General features: G+C 43.9%; 1 protein-coding gene across 2 annotated transcripts; it reads right to left on the bottom strand.

Annotated features, from left to right (window-relative positions):
- LOC138827473 (small ribosomal subunit protein bS21m) lies at window positions 1–19,651 on the bottom strand. Of its 2 annotated transcripts, none has more exons than XM_070022998.1 (3): window positions 19,559–19,651; window positions 18,604–18,718; window positions 1–753 (listed from the first exon to the last, which is right to left on the bottom strand). In XM_070022998.1, the coding sequence occupies exons 2-3, from the start codon at window positions 18,684–18,686 to the stop codon at window positions 573–575; spliced, it is 264 nt and encodes an 87-aa protein (XP_069879099.1). In that variant the 5' UTR covers window positions 18,687–18,718; window positions 19,559–19,651; the 3' UTR covers window positions 1–572. The 2 variants fall into 2 exon arrangements, with proteins under 2 accessions (XP_069879099.1, XP_069879100.1); XM_070022999.1 differs by having other exon boundaries at window positions 19,563–19,651.
- Window positions 19,652–21,931: the final 2,280 nt, after the last annotated feature.

The following is a 21,931-nucleotide window of genomic DNA, read 5'->3' as shown; positions in this document are numbered from 1 at the left end:
TGTAGTTGTATAGCTACATATATTTTGGAAATTTTCCTCTTGTCTTCTAGGCTTAAAATGTTTTTAAGTTGTAATAGTCATAAAATTTACTGATTTAAGTAAGTGTACAGATAAGTGTCATTACATACATTCACATTTTTCTGTAGCCATCACTTCAGACTTTTTTTTTTTTTTCTGTCTGTCATGGGCCTGAACTCTGGGCCTGAGCGCTGTCCCTCAGCTCTTCAGCTCAAGTCGAGCGCTTTACCACTTGAGCTACAGCACCACTTCCGGTTTATCTTCAGACTTTTTTTATCTTCATCAACTCAAGCTCTGTATCCACTGAACAGTAACTTCCACCTTCATACTCCCCTAGCCCTTAGCAACCCCCTTTCTACTCGAGGACTACTTCTGGACTATTTTTCTTAATAAAAATGAGGGTCCTTTGTTGCTTAATGGGATTGTTTCTATACACCCAGGCCTTCTTGCATACACATGATTGAGTTTATTGTAGAGAAAGGTAACAAAAAGTGAGGCTGGAGAAAGAAAAGGGATGGAGGCACCAAGTAGATGTAGGCTTCCTACCCACAGGCTCAGCAACCCTGCCATGGATCTGCCCTATTCTTTCGCATCAAGAAGTTGATTTTCCGAGCCATTTCCATGTTGTAAATCCTCCGGCAGGTCTCGTAGCTTTCCCGTTGTCGGCGGCGACAAGGCTTCTCATAATATCGTCTTCGCTTGATGTCCTCTATGAGCCCATCCATTGTGAGGATTCTGTGTAAAGACAGGCCATGAAGTTAAAAGCTTGACTCATTACTATTTCAGTTTCACAAACAGAAACTCAATTGTCCAAAACAATTGGTGTTTGTAAAAAAATCACAGTGTACAATGGTGCCAATACAATATTAACTGCCTATTTATATGGGTCTTAGTAAGAATTTGTGGAGAAATTAAGCAATTATATGGATCTTGCTCTTGAAGAGGTTTCAGCCAAGCCTGTATTCTCAAACTTTCTCTACTGTAACAAACCTGAGGGATATGACACAGTTTCACAAAAACAGTAACTTCCTATGGCAGTAATATTCAATCAAGGAGGCATTTTAGAAACATCTAATGGGATTAGTCATTTGTAATTAAAAAAAAAAAAAAGTGTTGGGCTTTGGTGGCTCATACCTTTAATCCTAGCCACTCAGGAAACTGAGATCTGAGGACTGTGGTTCAAAGCCAGCCTGGGCAGGGAGGTCTATGAGACTCTAATCTCCAATAAACTATGAGAAAACCAGAAGTGGAGCTGTGGCTCAGAGTAGCAGAGTGCTAAACTTGAGTAAAAAAAACTCAGGGATAGCACCCAGGCCCTGAGTTCAAGCCCCATTACTGACAAAAAAACAAAAATCCAACAATAACAACCACCAGCTGGGCGCCGATACCTCGTGCCTGTAATCCTAGCTACTCAGGAGGCTGAGCTCTGAGGATCACGGTTCAAAGCCAGCATGGCAGGAAAGTCTGTGAGACTCATCTCCAATAAAGCACTAGAAAACTGGAAGTGGTGCTGTAGCTCAAATGGTAGAGTGTGTGCCTTGAGCTGAAGAACGCAGGGACAGCACCCAAGACGAGTTCAACCTCCATGAATGATTAAAAAAAAAAAAAAAGAATGACCACCAAAAACTCATTAGAGCTGATTCCAAGTCAGGTGTGATGTTGCATGCCTTGCCTATAATCTCTGTACTCTCACACCTGAGCCACAGCTCTACTTCTGGCTTTTTGGTGGTTAACTGGAGATAAGTCTCATAGACATTCCTACCTGGGCTGGTACTGAACCTCAATCCTCAGATCTCAGTCTCCTCAGTAGCTAGGATTACGGGGCATAAGCCACTGGCACCTGGTCCCCTTTTAATTTAATTAATTAACTTATTTATTTAGGGTCTGGTCGTGGGGCCTGAACTCTGGGCCTGGGTGCTGTCCTTCAGCTCTTCAGCTGCTTAGCTCTTCAGCTCAAGGCGAGCGCTCTACCACTTGAGCCACAGCGCTACTTCCATCTTTTTTTCTTTTTGCTTATGTGGTGCTGAGGAATCGAACCCAGGACCTCAGGCATGCAAAGCAAGCGCTCTACCACTGAGCCACTTTCCCAGCCCTCCTTTTAATTTATTTTAAGACAGGGTCCCACTAAGTTCCTCAGGTTAGACCTGAACTTATGATCCTCTTGCTTCACCTTACAGAGTATCAGGACTTATAGGCATGTATCTAACTATCAGTTTTTTTCCCCTGTGCTGGTCCTGAGGTTTGAACTCAGGGCCTATGTGCTATCTCTGAGCCTCTTTGTGCTCAAGACTAGCGCTCTAGCCGGGCGCTGGTGGCTCACGCCTGTAATCCTAGCTACTCAGGAGGCTGAGATCTAAGGATCGCGGTTCAAAGCCATCCCGGGCAAGAAAGACCGTGAGACTCCTATCTCCAATAAACCACCAGAAAACCGGAAGTGGCGCTGTAGCTCAAGTGGTAGAGCACTCACCTTGAGCTGAAGAGCTGAGGGACAACGCCCAGGCCCAGAGTTCAAGCCTCACGACCGACAAAAAAAAAAAAAAAAAAAAGACTAGCGCTCTACCACTTGAGCTATAGTACCATTTCCAGCTTTTTCTGAGTAGTTTATTGGACATAAAGAGTCTCATGGGCCAGGCATCGGTGGCTCACGCCTGTAATCCTAGCTACTCAGGAGGCTGAGATCTGAGGATCACAGTTCAAAGCCAGCCTGGGCAAGGTGAGACTCTTATCTCCAATAAACCACTAGAAAACCAGAAGTGGCACTGTGGCTGAAGTGGTAGAGCATTCGCCTTGAGCTGAAGAGCTGAGGGACAGCGCCTAAGCCCAGAGTTTAAGCCCCACGACCGACCAAAAAAAAAAAAAAAAAGTCTCATGGTCTTTACTGCCCAGACTGGCTTTGAACCATGTTCCTCAAATCTCAGCTTTCTGAGTAGTTAGGATTACAGGTGTAAACTACTACCCCTAGGTACTCTGAAATGTTAACACTAATGTGGTAGCCTCAGGCAAAAATGCCACCCCAACTCCTACCTTCCCCACTACTAGAATTTTTCTCAATTTTGATGGGAAGCCTAGTTACTTCAAAAGTTTTTCTTCTTCTCATTTGTGGTAGGGGTAAAGGAAGGGCTTGGAATTGAATGCAGGGTTTCACATATACTAAGCAGGCACTCTACCACTGAGTCACACCCTTCAGCTCTTCTCTCTTTTCTCTTTTGGTGCCAGTCTTGAACTCAGGGTCTGAACACTGTGCCTGAGCTTCTCTGCTCAAGGCTAGTGCTCTATCTCCTAAGTCACCACTCCACTTCCGGTGGTTAGAGATAAGAGCCTCATAGAGTTTCCTGCTTGGCTTGGCTTCAAACTGCAACCCTCAGATCTCAACCTTCTGAATTGCTAGGATTACAGGAATGAACTATAGCACCCAGCTTACCCTTCTCCTCTTAAAAATAATAATTTATTATACTCTTATTCAGCAATTATTTCATTGTTATTCTACTAGCTATTTAATAAATGTGTCCCTCATTAAGCTGAAAATCCCTTAAGCCAAAAGCTATGCTCTTTTTTTTTTTTTCAGTTGTGAGGCTTAAACTCTGGGCCTGGGCCGTCCCGGGCAGGAGAGACCATGAGACTCCTATCTCCAATAAATCACCAGAAAACCGGAAGTGGCGCTGTAGCTCAAGTGGTAGAGTGCTCGCCTTGAGCTGAAGAGCTGAGGGACAGCGCCCAGGCCCAGAGTTCAAGCCCCACGACCGACAAAAAAAAAAAAAAAAAAAAAAAAAAAAAAAAAAAAAAAACTCTGGGCCTGGGCTCTGTCCTTGAGCTCTTCAGGTCAAGGTGAGTGCTCTACTACTTGAGCCACGCGCCACTTCCGGTTTTCTTGTGGTTAACTGGAGATAAAAGTCTCTTGGACTTTCCTTGCCCAGGCTGGCTTTGAACCAAGATCCTCAGATCTCAGCTTCCTGCGTAGCCAGGCTTGAGCCACCAGCACTCAGCTGAGCCACCAGCACCAGGCACTACGTTCTATTAATATTACCCTCAATGTCTATGAAATAGATCTAGAACCTGCTTCTTCCCTGTCTATCCAATTCCTTGCAATGCAGCTTTTCACACTGTATTAATAACTTCCCCAATTCAAACTCATCTCTTTGTTCTAATTAAGCTAAGATATTGTATCTATTGTATATTGTACCTATTATATAACCGAACTAATCTCTAGGCTCCTGAGAGCTCTGACTCCAATCTACAATTTGTCATTATTTTGGTCCTGATTCACTACTTATCATTTGTTCCTGAGGAAGTCAAGGTACCTACTAGGTTGCCCTCTATTCTAGGCACTGTTTACATGTTCACTCTTACCCTATCTCTTCTTTCTATGCAAAAAGTAAGTCAAACACAACTGGAGATAAGGAGTTGGAGACCTAGTCATTATAATTGGAGGAAAATGGATGAAGGAAATAAAAACAAGAAAAACCACCAGCTATTTCTGCACAGTGGGAAACTCCATTCACTGCCTTTGTTGTACTACAAAGTCCAAGGTAACAACAGATTGGTCATGAACTTGAAAAGAACTGGGCTTTAGGTAAATTACAAGTGTGAATAGGCATGGGAAACACTGTCCGGTAAGCTCCTTTCCCAGTCTCTTACTGTTTAATATAAAAAAATGAGAAGCTGGGGGCTGGGAAGGTGGCTCAGTGGTAGAGCGCTTGCCTTGCATGCCTGAGGCCCTGGGTTCGATTCCAGCACCACATAAGCAAAAACAAAAAAAAGCTGGAAGTGGTACTGTAGCTCAAGTGGTAGAGCCCTAGCCTTGAGCTGAAGAGCTGAGGGACAGCGCCCAGGCCCAGAGTTCAGGCCCCATGACTGGACCCCCCCAAAAAAAAAAAAAAAAGAGAAGCTGGAGCTGGAGGTTGTAGTTCAGTTGTAGAATGCCCAACATATACAAGGTCATGGGTTAAATCCCCAACTGCTTTCCCCCTTCTTCCCCCCCAACTAAAGGCATAGCTTAAGTGGTAGTACTAGTCTCCTGTAAATGACCAGATATGCCTGAGGCCCACCTAAAGAATAATTTGTACAATACTAGGAAGTTATATTTGTATTTGTTTAGTGGCAAGGAGATGGAAACAAGAGAATTGCTATCAATTCCCAAAAGTAGGAGAAGCAAATCAGTACAAGTTTTGTTAGAAATATAGCAATATCAGCTGGGTGCTGGTGGCTCACACCTATAATCTTAGCTACTCAGGAGGCTGAGATCTGAGAATCGAAGTTCAAAGACAGCCTGCGCAGGAAAGTCCATGAGACTCTTATCTCCAATAAATGATCAGAAAACGGGAAGTGGTGCTGTGGCTCAAGTGGTATAGCGCTAGCCTTGAGCTGAAGAGCTGAGGGGCAGTGCCCAGGCCCAGAGTTCAAGCCCCACAACTTAAAAAAAAAAAACATATATAGTATCTCAGGCCATGAAAGGTAACCTTTTCTCTTCACCTGACTCATTAATGTTATCTTTCCTGATTCTAACTGTAAACTTCCTCCATTCTGGTTCCAGGATTCCTTTAACCTTTGCCAGAGGACTTAAACCCTGACGTACAACGAAGTCATCTAGAGTTTTTATAAGGTACTGATGGCCTAGCTCTTGACTTTGTCTAGAGTCAGGCCATGCACTGGTACTGTTTTTAAATTTTCCAGATGACTCTAATGTAGAGCCATGATTGAGAACAAGAGACCCAGACATTGAGAACAAGAGACCCAGACATTGAGAACAAGAGACCCAGACATTGAGAACAAGAGACCCAGACACTGCTGATACCCTTATCTCTGTAGTCCCAATTTTAACTATAGTCTACTATTTCTAATCATCTCTAACTCTACAGAAAACAATGTTTCATTGCCACATTTATTCTGCAAAAATTATAATACTGTAAGAGAGATATATAGAGAAACACTGCTATAAAAGCACACAGCTGAGGCATTTAACTTGAATTTGAGAATGAGAGTATCATGAAGGCTTCCTAATGCACGTTATTTGAAATCTGAAGAGTAAGTAGGTTGCCCTATTTCTATTCTTTTTCTACATCAATTATTGTCCTAAAACATAAATCAGATCACACAGACCACTATAAGCCTATGATTCCCAGACTTATCTGTACATTACAATCACCTGGGGAATCTTGAAAATTTCTAGATCACACCATAGACCTTAAATCACAGGGTACAAAGGAAGAAAAAGGGACATAGCAAGTTTCTCTTTCCTTCCTTTTATCTTTCTTTTCTCTCCCTTTCTTTTCTCTCCCTTCCTTCCTTTCTTTTCTTTCTTTCTTTTTTCTTTCTTTCTTTCCCTCCCTTTTTCCAACTTATTCCAATATGCAGACAAATTTGAGCACCACCAGTATAAGCTCCAGCTGGCCCAGGCTGCAAAGCTGGTGAAACTCTTGTCTCCAATTAATCACCAACAAGCTGGAAGCAGAGCTGTGGCTCAAGTGATAGAGCACTAGTCTTGAGCAAAAAAGATCAAGGACAGTGCCCAGACCCTAAGTTCAAGGCCCAGGACAGACACCAAAATAATAAATAAATAAATAAATTTATCACCTACGAAGAGCCTATTGGAATGATAATTTAAAATTAGAGTGAAAGGAAACCTGGCGCCAGTGGCTCATGCCTATAATCCTAGCTACTCTGCAGGCTAAGATCTGAGGATCCTGGTTCAAAGCCAGCTTAGGAAGGAAAGTCTGTGAGACTCTTATCTCCAATAAACCACTGAGAAAACCAGAAGTGGTACTGTGGCTCAAGTGGTAGAGCGCTAGCCTTGAGCTGAATAGCTGAGGGACACTGCCCAGGCCCAGAGTTCAAGAGCCATGACTGAAAAAAAAAAAAAATTAAAATGAAAGCTATCACAAGAGCAAAGTCTAAAATTAAAAATACAGCAACTGAATTTAAATACTACAATACTTTATTCGTTTTGAAAGAGTGTTTAAAACAGAGTTGGTCATTTTACTAAGTAAATTCCTATGCTGTGAAACAAAAACGGCAAGAAAAAAAAAAAAATAAAATAAAAAGAACTTAAGGACAGAGGAAGAGGTAGGAAAGACCAAAATGACAGGGTCGGAAAATACTGTCCCTGGGTGGTTCTAACTACCAAACATACAGACTGATAAATATCAAGATGCCAGATGAGGGATTCTATTTCCCTGGACCATCTAGTCACCCTAAAAATCATACAGTAACTTCAAATGAGTCCCTGGAGTAAAGTTATCCATTTGACTTCATTTCAAAAATGGATGCAGAAGAGTTTTTGTAGAACTCAAGAACTGGGGGACTATACAGTTCAGTGGTAGAACATTAGTGCAGTATGTACAAAGTCCTGGGTTCAATCCCCACCTGTGAGGGGAAGAGAAAAAGTAAACAGTGAGGGTGTTTATAACAATGCTTCTGCTTCCAAAGGTAGTTCAAGGGGCTGGGAAGGTGGCTCAGTGGTTGAGCGCTTGCCTCACATGCCTGAGGCCCTGGGTTCGATTCTCAGCACCACATAAGCAAAAAGAAAAAAAAAAAAGCCGGAAGTGGCTCTGTGGCTCAAGTGGTAGAGCGCTAGCCTTGAGCTGAAGAGCTGAGGGACAGCGCCCAGGCCCAGAGTTCAGGCCTCACGACCGGACCCAAAGGTAGTTCAAGGACTAGCAGACCAGGAACACAGTGTAAACAGATCAGCCTGGAGTTCTGGTGCCTGGCAACCTAACAAGAAGGAGAAACCAGCTGCCAGTTTTAGTGAAATTCAACTGATTATGTAAAAGGTTGCCAAGCTGCCTGAGGGGAAAGCCGGGGGTGGCAGACTCACATGTCATTGTAGCCAGCCTACGTCAGGACCAACGTGTGCACAAGGACTCAATGGGCCCAGAAGCTGGCCCACCAGGAGTAAAGGGGGTCAACCAGGCATGCTTCCAGGGTACTTGCCTGCCTTTCCTTGTTTGGGTGCCAGCCAATCAACACAGGACTTCCTAACAACCCACACTCTCTATCTCCTCATCTCAGGGCACCAATGAGGGCCCCTGGTTATATAACAGGCATTTTGTGGCATCTCACTGGGCAGTCACAGGCTGTTTCCTTTATAAGACTCCCTCTATGCGCCAAACATGGTAAAGGTTTAACCTCCTGTCTCTTCTCACTAACTCTCCTAACCTGTTGTAATTAGGGCACAGAACGAGCAATTTATTTTTAAATTACTATTAGAAAGCTGAAAGAGGTAAAGAGAAGCTTGGGATACCAGCAGGGTACATAGGAAAGGTGGCCAGAGATGACACTAAAGTGGTAAAGTGTATTGGTCAGAAAATACTATTTATTTAGCAGGTAGGAAGAAAGAAGACTAAGACACTAAAGAATTGGTCACTCACATGTGCATATTGTAAGTCTTTGCCTAGAAGAGTATTCTAGGAGCATTGTTTGTTCACTGTTTCCCATTGAGGCTAAAATACAATTTAAAGTACAATTTACCCAACACTCCAGGATTTAAAAAAGGAACACATTGCAGCTTTCTTCTTCTCTTCTCTTAAAAATATTTTTATCAGCAGGGCACTGGTGGCTCACGCCTGTAATCCTAGCTACTCAAGAGGCTGAGATCTGAGCTTCACGGTTCAAAGCCAGCCTCAGCAGGAAAGTCCCTGAGACTCTTTATCTCTAATAAACCACCAGAAAACTGGAAGTGGCGCTGTGTCTCAAGTGGTAGAGTGCTAGCCTTGAGCTGAAGAGCTCAGGGACAGTGCCCAGGCCCAGAGTTCAAGCCCCATGACTGACCAAAAAAGAAAAAGAAAAAATAAAAAAGAATCTTTTTATCCTAAAAATACAAATGTCTAAAGGGTGAATCAAAATGAAAAAAATAAATATCCTGGCTGGGAAGTTGGCTCAGTGGTAGAGTGCTTGCCTTGCATGCATGAGGCCCTCGGTTCAATTCCTCAGCACCCATAAGCAGAAAAAAGCTGGAAGTGGTGCTGTGGCTCAAGTGGTAGGGTGCTAGCCTTGAGCTGAAGAGCTGAGGGACAGCGCCCAGGCCCAGAGTTCAGCCCCCATGACCAACAACAACAACAAAAGTATCCTTCCTAAAGATTAACACTCACTGTAAGCTAGTTTTTATTTATTATTATTTTTTTATCCAATATACTCTTGCACTTGTTTCCAAGGCAATCCCAGGAACAAAGTTCCAGTTTTCCAAATTCATAAAGGAAGCCTAAGAGATTAAACCTCAGGCTTTGAGTCTCTGGACCTAAATTTCTAAGTTTCTTTCATTCTTTCGTTCTTTTTTTCTCTTTCTCTCTCTTTCTTTCTTTTTCCATCTTTCTTTCTTCTGGCTTTTTCTGTTTATGTAGTGCTGAGAAATCGAACCCAGTGCCTCATGCATGCAAGGCAGTCACTCTACCACTGAGCCACCTTCCCAGCCCCTAAGTTTATTTTTCTAATCATCCCTCTTCTATCTCATAAAAGTTCATTCACCTCTCCCTCTCCATTCTAATCTTCTTCCTCTCATTGGGAATGGGGTTTGAACTCAGGATTTTGTGCACATGTAGCTTTTTTGCTCAAGGCTGGTGCTATACCACTTGAGCCAAGCCTCTAGTCTGGTTTTTTGCTGGTTAATTGGAAATAAGATCCTTGTTCAAGCTGGCTCTGATCCTCAATTCTCAGATCTTAGCTTCTTGAACAGCTATCAATGCCCAGCCTCTTTTCCTTTTTTTTTTTTTTTTTTTTTTTGTCGGTCATGGGGCCTGAACTCTGGGCCTGCCTGCTGTCCCTCAGCTCTTCAGCTGTAGACTAGCACTCTACCACTTGAGCCTCAGCACCACTTCCGGCTTTCTGCTTATGTGGTGCTGAGGAATCGAACCGAGGGCCTCATGCATGCAAGGCAAGCACTCTACCACTGAGCCACCTTCCCAGCCCCTCTTTTTCATTTAAAAAAATTAATTTTTTGTCGTTACAAATGATAGAGGAGTTACAGTTACGTAAGCCAGGAAAAGAGTACTTTTTCTGTGTATGTGGTACTGAGGAAATGAACCCAGGGCTTCATGCATGCTAGGCAAGCACTCTACCACTAAGCCACATTCCCACCCCCCACAGCTTCTTTTCTTAATGGAACCTTTCTCCCCCAGAACCTACAACTCCCCTGGTCCCTGGTGTTTTATCCCTAAAGTGAGAAAACGTACTTTATACTTCTTAACTAGGGTACTGAAAAGGGTACCAAGCATTAGATACATTTCAAACATCCGTCTGGACAACCCACCATTTCCATCTGTCCACTTCTTTTTTGTGGTGCTAGGGATGAAGCCCTGGGCCTTGGCACAAGCTATTCTTTCTATCACTGAGGTTCATACTCTCTCCCAGTGCACCAATTTTATGAGGGTGGGGTTACTGACCCATAATGCAGTGGCAATGAATGAAAATATGGCTTATTGGTAGAGTACTTCCTTTGCATGCACAAAGCCCTGGGTTGGATTCTGCAGTACCATATAAACGGAAAAAAAACAGAAGAGGTGCTGTTGCTCAAGTGAGCAAAAGATCAGGCACAGTGCCCAGGCCCTGAGTTCAAGCCCCAAGACCGGTTAAAAAAAAAAAAAAAAAAAGCAGCAGCTGGGTGGCAGTGGTTCATGCCTGCAACCCTGGCTACTCAGTAGGCTGAGCAGCATCTGAGGATGGTGGTTCAAAACTAACCTGGGCAGGAAAGTGTGTGATATTCTTATTTCCAGCCAACCACCAAAAAAAGTTGGAAATTGAGCTGTGGCTCAAAATTTAGCAACAATGCCCAGGCCCTGAGTTCACGCTCAGGACCAGCATAAAACAAACAATTTTTCTTTTCTAGTTTGCCCAGGTGGTTCTAATAAGTAGCCAGGTTGGAAACTGCAAGGTATCACATGAACTAGACTCCTGCAGCTTCTGACTAAAATTAACACTTCCACCCAGGATAAAAGTAGGTGTAAACTGCCAATCATTACTAAAAAGAAAAAATTTAAAGAAGTGTGAAATAGCTGTTTAAAAAAAAAAGGAGCCATGATTGGGTGCCCTGTGGCTGACACCTGTAATCCTAGCTACTCAGGAAGCTAAGACCTGGTGGACCAAGATTTGAGGCCAGCCTGGGCAAAAAGTCAGTGAGATCCCACCTCCAAACCAATCAGCAAAATGCCAGGCTGGAGGCATGGTTCAAGTGGTAAGAGTGCAAGCTGTAAGCAAGAAAACAGAACAAGCATGAGTTTAAGCCCTAGTAGTGAAAAAAAAGGAGGGAGGAGAGTACAAGTAGATTTGAAAAGATTCTTCAGAAGAAGGTTTGAGATAGTACAAGGTGGCAGAAGTTACTCACATATGCTTCTAATTTTTGCCATTAATTTATCTGTCCCTCACCCAGTACCTACTTGCACCTAAGGATCAGGGTTTTAGATAAAAATGAAAAATAATAAAGGAAAAAAAATATACCAGAAAACCAAGAACCTAGTATTAATTGAGCAAAAAAGATAGTGGCTAAATAGGAAACTTATAACTGGCAGAGTTATAGGTCTGGCTCTACATTAATCAGAACAATCTCAAGTAAAAGAAGCCACTCAGGGGCTGGGAAGGTGGCTCAGTGGCAGAGCGCTTGCCTTGCATGCATGAGGCCCTGGGTTCGATTCCTCAGCACCACATAAGCAAAAAGAAAAAAAAAGCTGGAAGTGGTGCCATGGCTCAAGTGGTAGAGTGCTAGGCTTGAGCTGAAGAGCTGAGGGACAGCACCCAGGTCCAGAGTTCAGGCCCCATGACCGGACTCAAAAAAAAAAACAAGGGCTGGGATGTAGCTCAGTTGCAAAGCGCTTGCCTAGCAAGTGCAACGTCCTGGGTTCGATCCCCAGTACCAAAAAAGAAAAGACAAAAAAAATACAGTTAAAAAAAAAACCCAAACAAAAAAAAAAAAACAAAAAACAGAAGCCACTCAGGAGAGTTGGCCTTACACTTCCTTTAGAAATGGCGACAATGAAGGGACAATATACTCCTTCAGACAGGATATTAGAAATGCTTTACTTCTTTGGTTCTTTAATTCTTGAAAGCAGAAATGTGGATTCATCCCATTATGCAAAATGCATAAAGAAGGAATGAATGCTGTTATTTATTTGTGGTTCCTGGGGCTTGAACTCAGGGGCAGGGTACTATCCCTAAGCTTTTTTGCTCAAGACCACTTTTTTGCTCTACCACTTGAGCCACAGTTCCACTTCTGGCTTTTTGGTGGTTTAAGTGGGAGAGTTTCACAGACTTTCCTGGTTAGGTTGGCTTTGAACCATGATCCGCAGAGTTCTCAGCCTCCTGAGTAGCTAGGATTACAGGCATGATCCACCTGTGCCCAGTTATGAATGCTAGTATTTTAAAGGAGGTCAGCAATAGGCTAAACAAGTGAGGACTTGCCTGCAAAGTATCACAATCTGTAAGAAAATTCAGGGTTGGAGATGAGGCTCAGGTGGTACAGTGCCAGTCAATGAGCAAAAACAGCAGATACTGAGTTTGAGTCTGAGTCTCAGAAAAAAAAAAAAAAAGAATGAAAATTTATTCCAGGCAAACCCAGAAGTGGATTGAGCAGCTAGAATTTTTTTTTTGTCGGTTGTGGGGCTTGAACTCTGGGCCTGGGCGCTGTCCTTCAGCTCTTCAGCTCAAGGCGAGCGCTCTACCACTTGAGCTACAGCGCCACTTCCGGTTTTCTGGTGGTTTATTGGAGATAGGAGTCTCACGGTCACTCCTGCCCGGGCTGGCTTTGAACCGCGATCCTCAGATCTCAGCCTCCTGAGTAGCTAGGATTACAGGCGTGAGCCACCAGCGCCCAGCTTGAGCAGCTAGAATTTTACAACCTGGCCAATTGCATATATGTTACCTGAAGTGGGCTGGGAAGGTGGCTCAGTGGTAGAGCACTCGCCTTGTATGCTTAAGGCCCTGGGTTCGATTCCTCAGCACCACATAAGCAAAAAGAAAAAAGCCGGAAGTGGCGCTGTGGCTCAAGTGGTAGAGTGCTAGTCTTGAGCTGAAGAGCTGAGGGACAGCGCCCAGGCCCAGAGTTCAGGCCCCACAACCGGACCAAAAAAAAAAAATTAAAAAAAAATGTTACCTGAAGAAAGGACCCAGAAGAGAACAGGACGAGAAGGCAAAGGCTATAGCTTGGGCTCTGCTGACCTCCAGGGATGTGAGTGTATAGTGCACATAGGAGTGAAAACGCCTAGCCCCGGCTCAGAGGACTCTGTAGAGGAATGTAATGCTGAGAACTCCAACAATCTGGTTTTCCTGGGTGAGGATCACTTCCTTGCACAAACTGGGATCTGCCCGGTGTGTCTGAATTTTCCCATGTCTTCACAGAATTCCGAATCGTTTGTCTGATACTGGAGCCCTATTGCCTCTGAACTACAAAGCAACTGAACAACAATATTCTTCTGGACTTTTAACTTCCTTCAGATGTCTGCCTGCTTTACGATATGTCACTGATGGTTCCAGAGCTGAAAAATGCACAAAACCTTACAGCAGACTTTAAAAGAAAAAAAAAAGAAAATTAATTCTGATATGAATAGTAAACTGATTTGCATGTCAGAATAAAGTTTATTAATTATTTTATCATTGTTTTTGTCTTAAGCTATCTTAGGCACAATCTGATAGTCAAGAAAAATAGCTAAAATCTCAATCTCTCCAATTAACAATCCATAAAACATGGAAGTGGCACTGTAGCTCAAGTGGTAGAGCGCTCGCCTTGAACTGAAGAGCTGAGGGACAGCACCCAGGCCCAGAGTTCAAGCCCTACGACCAACCAAAAAAAAAAATCCATAAAACAAATACTAAGAAGGTAAAAATTTCATTACAATGACTTCTAAATTGGAGTAAAAGGCTGGGAAGGTGGCTCAGTGGTAAGAGTGCTTGCCTTGCATGCATGAGGCCCTGGGTTCAATTCCTCAGCACCACATAAGCAAAAAAAAGAAAAAAGCCAGAAGTGGCGTTGTGGCTCAAGTGGTAGTGCACTAGCCTTGAGCTGAAGAGCTGAGGGACAGCGCCCAGGCCCAGAGTTCAGGCCCCACGACCGGACCCAAAAAATAAAACAAAAACAAAAACAAAAACAAAAAACCTAATTGGGGTAAGAGCTAACATATAATACTAAATATGAACCAAACACTGTTTTAGGTCTATCATGAGGTAGGTACTATTAATAAGCTCCATTTTACACATGAAGAAACTGAGGCAGAGAGACACAATTTGCCTACCAGAGATCAGGAGGCTAGTAAGTGGCACAGCTAGTCTGAAATTAGGTATTTTTATTTATTTATTTATTTATTTTAGCAGTACTAGGGTTTTGAACTCCAGGGCTCTTACTTCCTAAATAGGCTCTTTATCACTTGAGCCACGCACCTAGCCCATTTTGCTTTACTTATTTTTCAAGTAGTTTCTCATGTTTTTGCTCAGGCTGCCCTTAGACTGTGATCTTCCTCTGACCTATGTGTTCCCCAGCAGCTGGGAGGTCAGGGGTGCACCACAACAATAGATTAGTTTGTTGGGATGAAGTCTCAGCTTTTTGCCCAAACTGGCCTGGATCCTCATCTTTCCATCTCTTCTTCCTGAGTAGCTGGGATTACAAGCATTCACTACCATACCTATTATTCAAACAAGTATTCTAATTGGAAAAAAACTGCAATAGGTTTCTTTATCCCCCACCCCCCATTTCCAACAAAACAAGCAAATAAGAAATAATCTAGAGGGCTGAGAAGGTGGCTCAGTGGTAGAGCACTTAACCTTGCATGCATGAGGCCCTGGGGTTTGATTCCTCAGCACCACATAAGCAGAAAAAAAAAGCCGGAAGTGTTGCTATGGCTCAAGTGGTAGTGTGCTAGCCTTGAGCTGAAGAGCTGAGGGACAGTGCCCAGGCCCAGAGTTCAGGCCCCACGACTGAACACCCCCCCCCCAAAAAAAAAAATCTAGAGCCAGGTCCTGGTGGCGCAAGCCTGTATCCTAGCTATTCAGGAGGCTCAGATCTAAGGATCATGGTTCAAAGCCAGCGTGGGCAGTAAACCTATGAGATTCTTATCTCTAATTAACTACCTAAAAACCAGAAGTAGCCCTGTGGCTCAAGTGGTAGAGTGCTAGCCTGGAGCTGAAGAATTCAGGGACAGCACCCAGGCCCAGAGTTCAAGCCAGATGACCTACCAAAAAAAAAAAAAAAAAAAAAAAAAAGCTGCTAATATAAAAAGATGTGTGCTGTGGGGGGGGGGGGGGGGGAAGAGGCTGGGAAGGGATGTGAAGGGTAAACAAAGGAGGAGGCTGCAATCCTTGGTAAGAAATGTATGCATTATCCTGCCCATGTAATTGTAACCCCTCTGTACAGTATGTTCACAAAAAAATAAAATTAAAAAGAAAAAAAAGATGTGTGCTTGGCTGGGAATGTGGCTTAGTGTGGGAATGTGGCTTAGTGGTAGAGTGCTTACCTGAAACCCTGGATTCGATTCCTCAGTACCACATAAACAAACAAACAAACAAAAAAGCCAGAAGTGACACTGTGACTCAAGTGATAGAGTGCTAACCTTGAGCAAAAGAAATTCAGGAGCCGGGCGCTGGTGGATTACTAGGCCAATCTGGGCAATATAAGAAGACTCTGTCTTCACAGAACTAGAGGGAAAGGGAAAATTTTACATATAACAGCGGGACCCATCAGCAGTACTGGACACTGACCAAAATGAACTAAGCAACTCAATGGCAGTGATGGGAGGGAGGGAACAAATGGAAAGAGGGAACAGAGCTGATGCTATACAAAACAGAAGAAATGTACATACCACCCAATGTGGAAGAAATAACTGTATCACAAAGCTCATAGAACTCATAAATGTTATAGATCGCGATAGACAATTTGCTTCAGGAAAGTTAGAATGTGTTTGGGACTTTAACTGAGCATCACTACCCCACAATACTGTGAAATTTGGGAAATTATGTAACCACTTAATCACAATAAAAAATTTGAAAAAAAAAAAAAAAAAAAGAAGACTCTGTCTTAAAACAAAATAAAACAAGATGTATTTTGAAAGGCTGGAGATGTAGTTTAGTGATACAGCACTTGTAAAGACCTGGGTTCAGCCGGGCGCTGGTGGCTCACGCCTGTAATCCTAGCTACTCAGGAGGCTGAGATCTGAGGATCGCGGTTCAAAGCCAGCCCGGGCAGGAGAGACCGTGAGACTCCTATCTCCAATACACCACCAGAAAACCGGAAGTGGCGCTGTAGCTCAAGTGGTAGAGCACTCGCCTTGAGCTGAAGAGCTGAGGGACAGCGCCCAGGCCCAGAGTTCAAGCCCCACGACCGACAAAAAAAAAAAAAAAAAGACCTGGGTTCAATATGCAGCAAACTACAACCCCTCCCCCAAAAAAGGTGTGTTTTGTGTTCCTCCACATCACTCAATTTGTGTGACCCACAAAACAGTTTAATTAGTAGGCTTTCCTTTTTTGTGAAATAGTTACAACATCATTGAAGACCTGAGGGCCAGCTCACATAATCTTTTTTTTTTTTGGGGGGGGAAGGGGGTCAGTCATGAGGCCTAAATTCTGGGCCTGGGCGCTGTCCTTGAGCTCTCTACCACTTGAGCCACAGTGCCACTTCTGGCTTTTTCTTTTTTTTTTGTTTTTTTTGTTTTGTTTTGTTTTTTTGAGTCCGGTCGTGGGCCTGAACTCTGGGCCTGGGCGCTGTCCCTCAGCTCTTCAGCTCAAGGCTAGCGCTCTACCACTTGAGCCACAGTGCCACTTCCGGCTTTTTTCTTTTTGCTTATGTGGTGCTGAGGAATCGATCTCAGGGCCTCAGGCATGCAAGGCAAGCGCTCTACCACTGAGCCACTTTCCCAGCCCCACCACTTCTGGCTTTTTCTGCTTTTGTGGTGCTGAGGAATTAAACCCAGGGCCTCATGTATGCCAGGCAAGCACTCTACCACTGAGCCACTTTCCTAGCCCCTCATATAATCTCCTTCCTACATACAATTCTTTGATAACTCAACAGTTTGTGTCTTCAATTCCTGCTCCACACTAAAGTGAGACAATGACTGACGAAAGAGGCATGCCCAAAACCAAGCATCAGAATCCTTATTTTATTTATTTATTTTTTGTTGGTCATGAGCTTGAACTCTGGGCCTGGACGCTGTCCCTGAGCTCTTCAGCTGAACCACAGTACCACTTCTGGTTTTCTGAGCGGTTTATTGGAGATAAGAGTCTCATGGTCTTTCCTGCCCAGGCTGGCTTTGAACCAAGATCCTCAGATCTCAGCCTCCTGAGTAGCTAGGATTACAGATGTGAGCCACCGGCGCCTGGCTAGAATCCTTATTATTGGTAAGGGAAGAAGGCTAAGGAATATGGAGCTTGAGAAATTAAGAGCGGTAAGACATAATTAGGGCTATCTCTATACCTCATAGCCTGGCATTCAAAAACCTTTCCATACCGCAGCTCCACATTAGCCAGTTTGTTTCCATTTATGTATTTTCACTTATGCAGGGAAGTACCCTGTAATCTGTAATTACTTCCCATCTGCTTGTTTCTCCAAAATCCCATCAGCTTTTATTTTTTTCCATCAGCTTTTGTTCCACAGCAAACCCTTCCTCAACCACTTACCATATACTATGTTTCTGTTTCGCTAGGACTTTACATCTTGATTACACTAAGGGCTATATTGTAAGTCTTGAATAAAAGTCAAGGTTTTCATTAAAAGGATGATGAATGCTCCCTGCATAAGTGTTATAAAGCTACGTTTTGGGGGAAAATATTCTTTTCTTTGTGCAGGTCCTGGGGCTTGAACTCAGGGCTTGGGTACTGTCCCTGAGCTTTTTCATTCAATGCTAGTACTCTACCACTTGACTCAGAGTTCCACTTCTGGCTTTTTGGTAGTTTATTGGAGATAAAAGTCTCACAGTATTTCTTACTGAGGCTGGCTTCAAACTATATCTCAGCCTCCTGAGTAGCTAGGATTACAGGTGTAAGCCTGTAGTTTTTAATCTAAAAAACAACTTTGTTAGTTGAGCACTGATGGCTCACACCTGTAATCCTAGCTGCTCAGGAGGCTGAGATCTGAGGATCAGGATTCAAAGCCAGCTCAGGCAGGAAAGTCTGTAAGACTCTTACCTCCAATAAACTTCTTAAAAGCCTGAAGTGGAGCTCTGGCTCAAGTGGTAGAGCACTAGTCTTTAGCCGAAGGAAGCTCAGGGACAGTTCCTAGGCCCTTAGTTCAAGCTCTAGGACCAACACAAGAAAAAGAAAAAGAAAGAAAGAAACTAAGGGGCTGATAAGATTCAAGTGACTTAACAGTGGTTTGAGCCCAATCTATTCCAAGGAAAGAAGGAAATAAACCAGGATACATCTGAGAGTTGGATCTGGTCATGATTCTGATTCTTTTTTTTTTTTTTTTGTCGGTCATGGGGCCTGAACTCTGGGCCTGGGCGCTGTCCCTCAGCTCTTCAGATCAAGGCTAGCACTCTACCACTTGAGCCATAGTACCACTTCCGGCTTTTTTCCCCTGATTATGTGGTGCTGAGGAATGGAACCCAGGGCCTCATGCATGCAAGGCAAGCACTCTACCACTGAGCCACCTTCCCAGCCCATGCTTCCGATTCTTTACCAGTTGGTTACCTGTTAAGCGTCCTGTATGCAGCTTCCACATTTCCTTCCTGTACCATCACAGTCCTGGCAATGAATTTCAGATGTTTTGCCATCACCTTGGATTTAAGTCTTCACGCTGCAAGACCTACGTGATGATGTAGAGAACAAAGCACGGGTAAGGAAACACAAACTACTGTTCATTTTACTGGACATCTGGAAATGAAACGTATGCTTTGTCATCTTTTAGAAAGTTCACACAAAGCATCTACTGATTCCCTTGGGACTGGAGACCTGGCTCAATGCTGGAGCACCGGCCTAGCAAGATCGTGGCCTTGAACGCAAGCCCCAGTACTGCCACGAAAAAAAAAAGGAAAGAAAAGGAGAGAGAGAGAGAGAGAGAGAGAGAGAGAGAGAGAGAGAGAGAGAGAGAGAGAGAGAGAGAGAGAGAGAGAGAGAGCGCCGGTGGCTCACACCTGTAATCCTAGCTACTCAGGAGGCTGAGATCTAAGGATTATGGTTCAAAGCCAGCTCGGGCAGGAAAGGCTGTGAAACTCTTTCTCCACTAAACCACCAGAAAACGGGAAGTGGTGCTGTAGCTCAAGTGGTAGAGCGCTCGCCTTGAGCTGAAGAGCTGAGGGACAGCGCCCAGGCCCAGAGTTCAAGCCCCATGACAGAAGAAAGAAAGAAAAGAAAGAAAAGAAAAGAAAGAAAAGAAAAGAAAGAAAAGAAAGAAAAGAAAAGAAAGAAACGAAAAGAAAAGAAAGAAAAGAAAGAAAGAAAGGTTTTCTCGTTCTCTGTTAGCACAAACCCTACGTATGGAAGAAGCGAGGCGGTGGCAGGTGTCACCGCTACTCGAGCGGCCGGCCGGAGGCTGGAGCAGCAGGGTGTCCCCAGACACCGTTCTCCGCCCCAGGAAGCTTTGGGCTGCGAGTCGGAAAAGGGATCTGTCGGTCTTGCGTGGAGGGACAACAGCACGCAAACTTACCCACCCACTCGCAGCGCCCTGGCCTTCCCAGCCCCAGCACGGGCCCTGCCTGACAGCACCCTGAGGACTCCGCGGACGCAGCCGACCCGAGCGGCCTCGCAACCGGAAGCGGAAACTACGGAATCCCCCGCGCCGCGCTATCACAAAACCCCAACCAGCCACAAACTGCGTAGTAACCATGGCAACGCTCTCGCCGGGTTCAGGTCGGCGGCTGGTCCCCTGAACAAGCGACGTGCCCGTTCATTCAAGTTCTCCATTTTCCTTTGGAGTGGCAGCCCCCGCGCCTGGGAGCTTAGTCTGGTTCCATAACCCCTAAATCCCATTAGCTCCTAAATCCCCATCCAGATTGAATTTCTTTTTCTGGAAGGACAATGAAACGTGCCAGGCTTCCGCAGCACACTTCCTGTTTTCTCTTAGTGAAGGTCACAGGTCTGCCTTCCCCCCACCCCCACAAGTGAAAAACAGGCCCACCTCCCTCATCTGCCTAAAAACTAAGCATTTGAAATGAGCGAATTCTCTATGACATCATTTTCCTAGCCATTTCACTAAATAGGGTGAAATCACTAAAAGTCATGGGAAATAGCTGCAGGATTTTTATGTCAGCTTGGCCATTTGCCTTCTAGTAAGAACTGATAGACATATCTTTAACAACAACAACAACAACAACAAAAATTCTTCCACACTGTTTAGACAAACTTTATTGGTATGTGACCTATACACATCTATTTACCATTATCTTCCAGGTAAGTTCAGATCTCATAGCTACCAGGAAATGTACCTCCTCTAGAATACACAGGTGCATCCTCATCAAGTTATGGTAATAGGAACACACAAAAAAAATTAAGGTTGCCTCATTGTAAACCAGATCCAAAGAGCCAAAAATAGAGCTATCTGTGACATCATTATGCTTATCAAGAAATTTGAATGCCTCTTCTGTGCCAGGTACTGTTGGCACTAATCTGCCGCCTCTTGCACCACTAGAAAACAGTATGTAGACATAAAATATAAATAGTAAGACAGGGTAGCATGTAATAAATGCAAAAGAAATTGTATGGACAGCAACTTAATGTGATGGAAAGGCACTGGATTAGAAGCAGGAAGTGTACCCAATTCTGATAGTCATCAGTTATATGACCTTGAATAAGCACTTAAACTGGGGTCTGAAAACTACTACCTGCAGGTCGATCCCTGTTTTTTTTTTCCCCTGTTTTTGTAAATAAAAATACTGGAACAAGGTCATGCTCAGTTTATTAAATATGGATATTTTGGCCTACAATAGCAGAATTGTGTAGTGGAAACAAAGATAGACAGTTAAAGTCTAAAATATATACTATCTGATCCTTGCCAGGTTTCTTTTTTTTTTTTTTTTTGGTCGGTTGTGGGGCTTGAGCTCTAGGCTTGGGTGCTGTCCCTGCATTCTTCAGCTCAAGGTGAGCACTCTACCACTTGAGCCACAGTGCCATTTCTGGTTTTCTAGTGGTTTATTGGAGATATTGGAGATAAGAGTCTCAAGGACTTTCCTGCCCGGGCTGGCTTTGAACCGCAATCCTCAGATCTCATCCTCCTGAGTAGCTAGGATTACAGGCATGAGCCACCACCGGTGCCCAGCTCTTGCCAGGTTTATACTCTGTTCCTCATATTGATACTGGTATTTGCCCGGTCAATCTTGCAAAATTTGTTATGGGAACCAAATGCTATAGAATATAAAGATACTTAGAAAAGTATAGGCCCAGTACTTTCTTTGAGAGCCTATATTATACCAAACTCTTTATTATGTGGCTTTTTTTGGTTTTGCTTGCTTGTTTTTGGCTGTCATGGGGCTTGAACTCTGGGCTTGGGTGCTGTCCCTTAACTCTTCAGCTCAAGGCTAGTGCTCTACCACTTGAGCCATGGCACCACTTCTGGTTTTCTGGGTGTTTATTGGAGATAAGAGATTCACAGATTTTCCTGCCCGGGCTGGCTTTGAACCATAATCCTCAGATCTCACCCTCCTGAGTAGCTAGGATTACAGGTGTGGGCCACCAGCACCCAGCTTATGTGTTTTATGTATATAATACTATTTGATATAGTAAAAGGCCAAAGACTAAGTCTATATAGTATGTTTAACAGAAACAATAGGAGGGGAGGGACCTGAATTAATTACTGAATGAAGGGTAGGGTTAGATAATAGAAGAAAATGCTGTGCATTTGAACAATGTGAACCAATTTTTTTTTTTTTTCTTTTTGCCAGTCATGGTGCCTGAACTCTGGGCCTGGGCGCTGTCCCTCAGCTCTTCAGCTCAAGGCTAGGGCTCTACCACTTGAGCCACAGCACCACTTCCAGCTTTTTCTGCTTATGTGGTGTTGAGGAATCAAACCCAGGGCCTCATGCAT

The sequence above is a fragment of the Dipodomys merriami genome, unplaced genomic scaffold (assembly GCF_024711535.1).
Source record: "Dipodomys merriami isolate MVZ:Mamm:240054 unplaced genomic scaffold, mDipMer1.0.p SCAF_156, whole genome shotgun sequence".
Taxonomy (NCBI): Eukaryota; Metazoa; Chordata; class Mammalia; order Rodentia; family Heteromyidae; genus Dipodomys; species Dipodomys merriami.
Note: the sequence above shows the minus strand (reverse complement) of the source record. Positions and strands in the feature narration are given on the sequence as shown.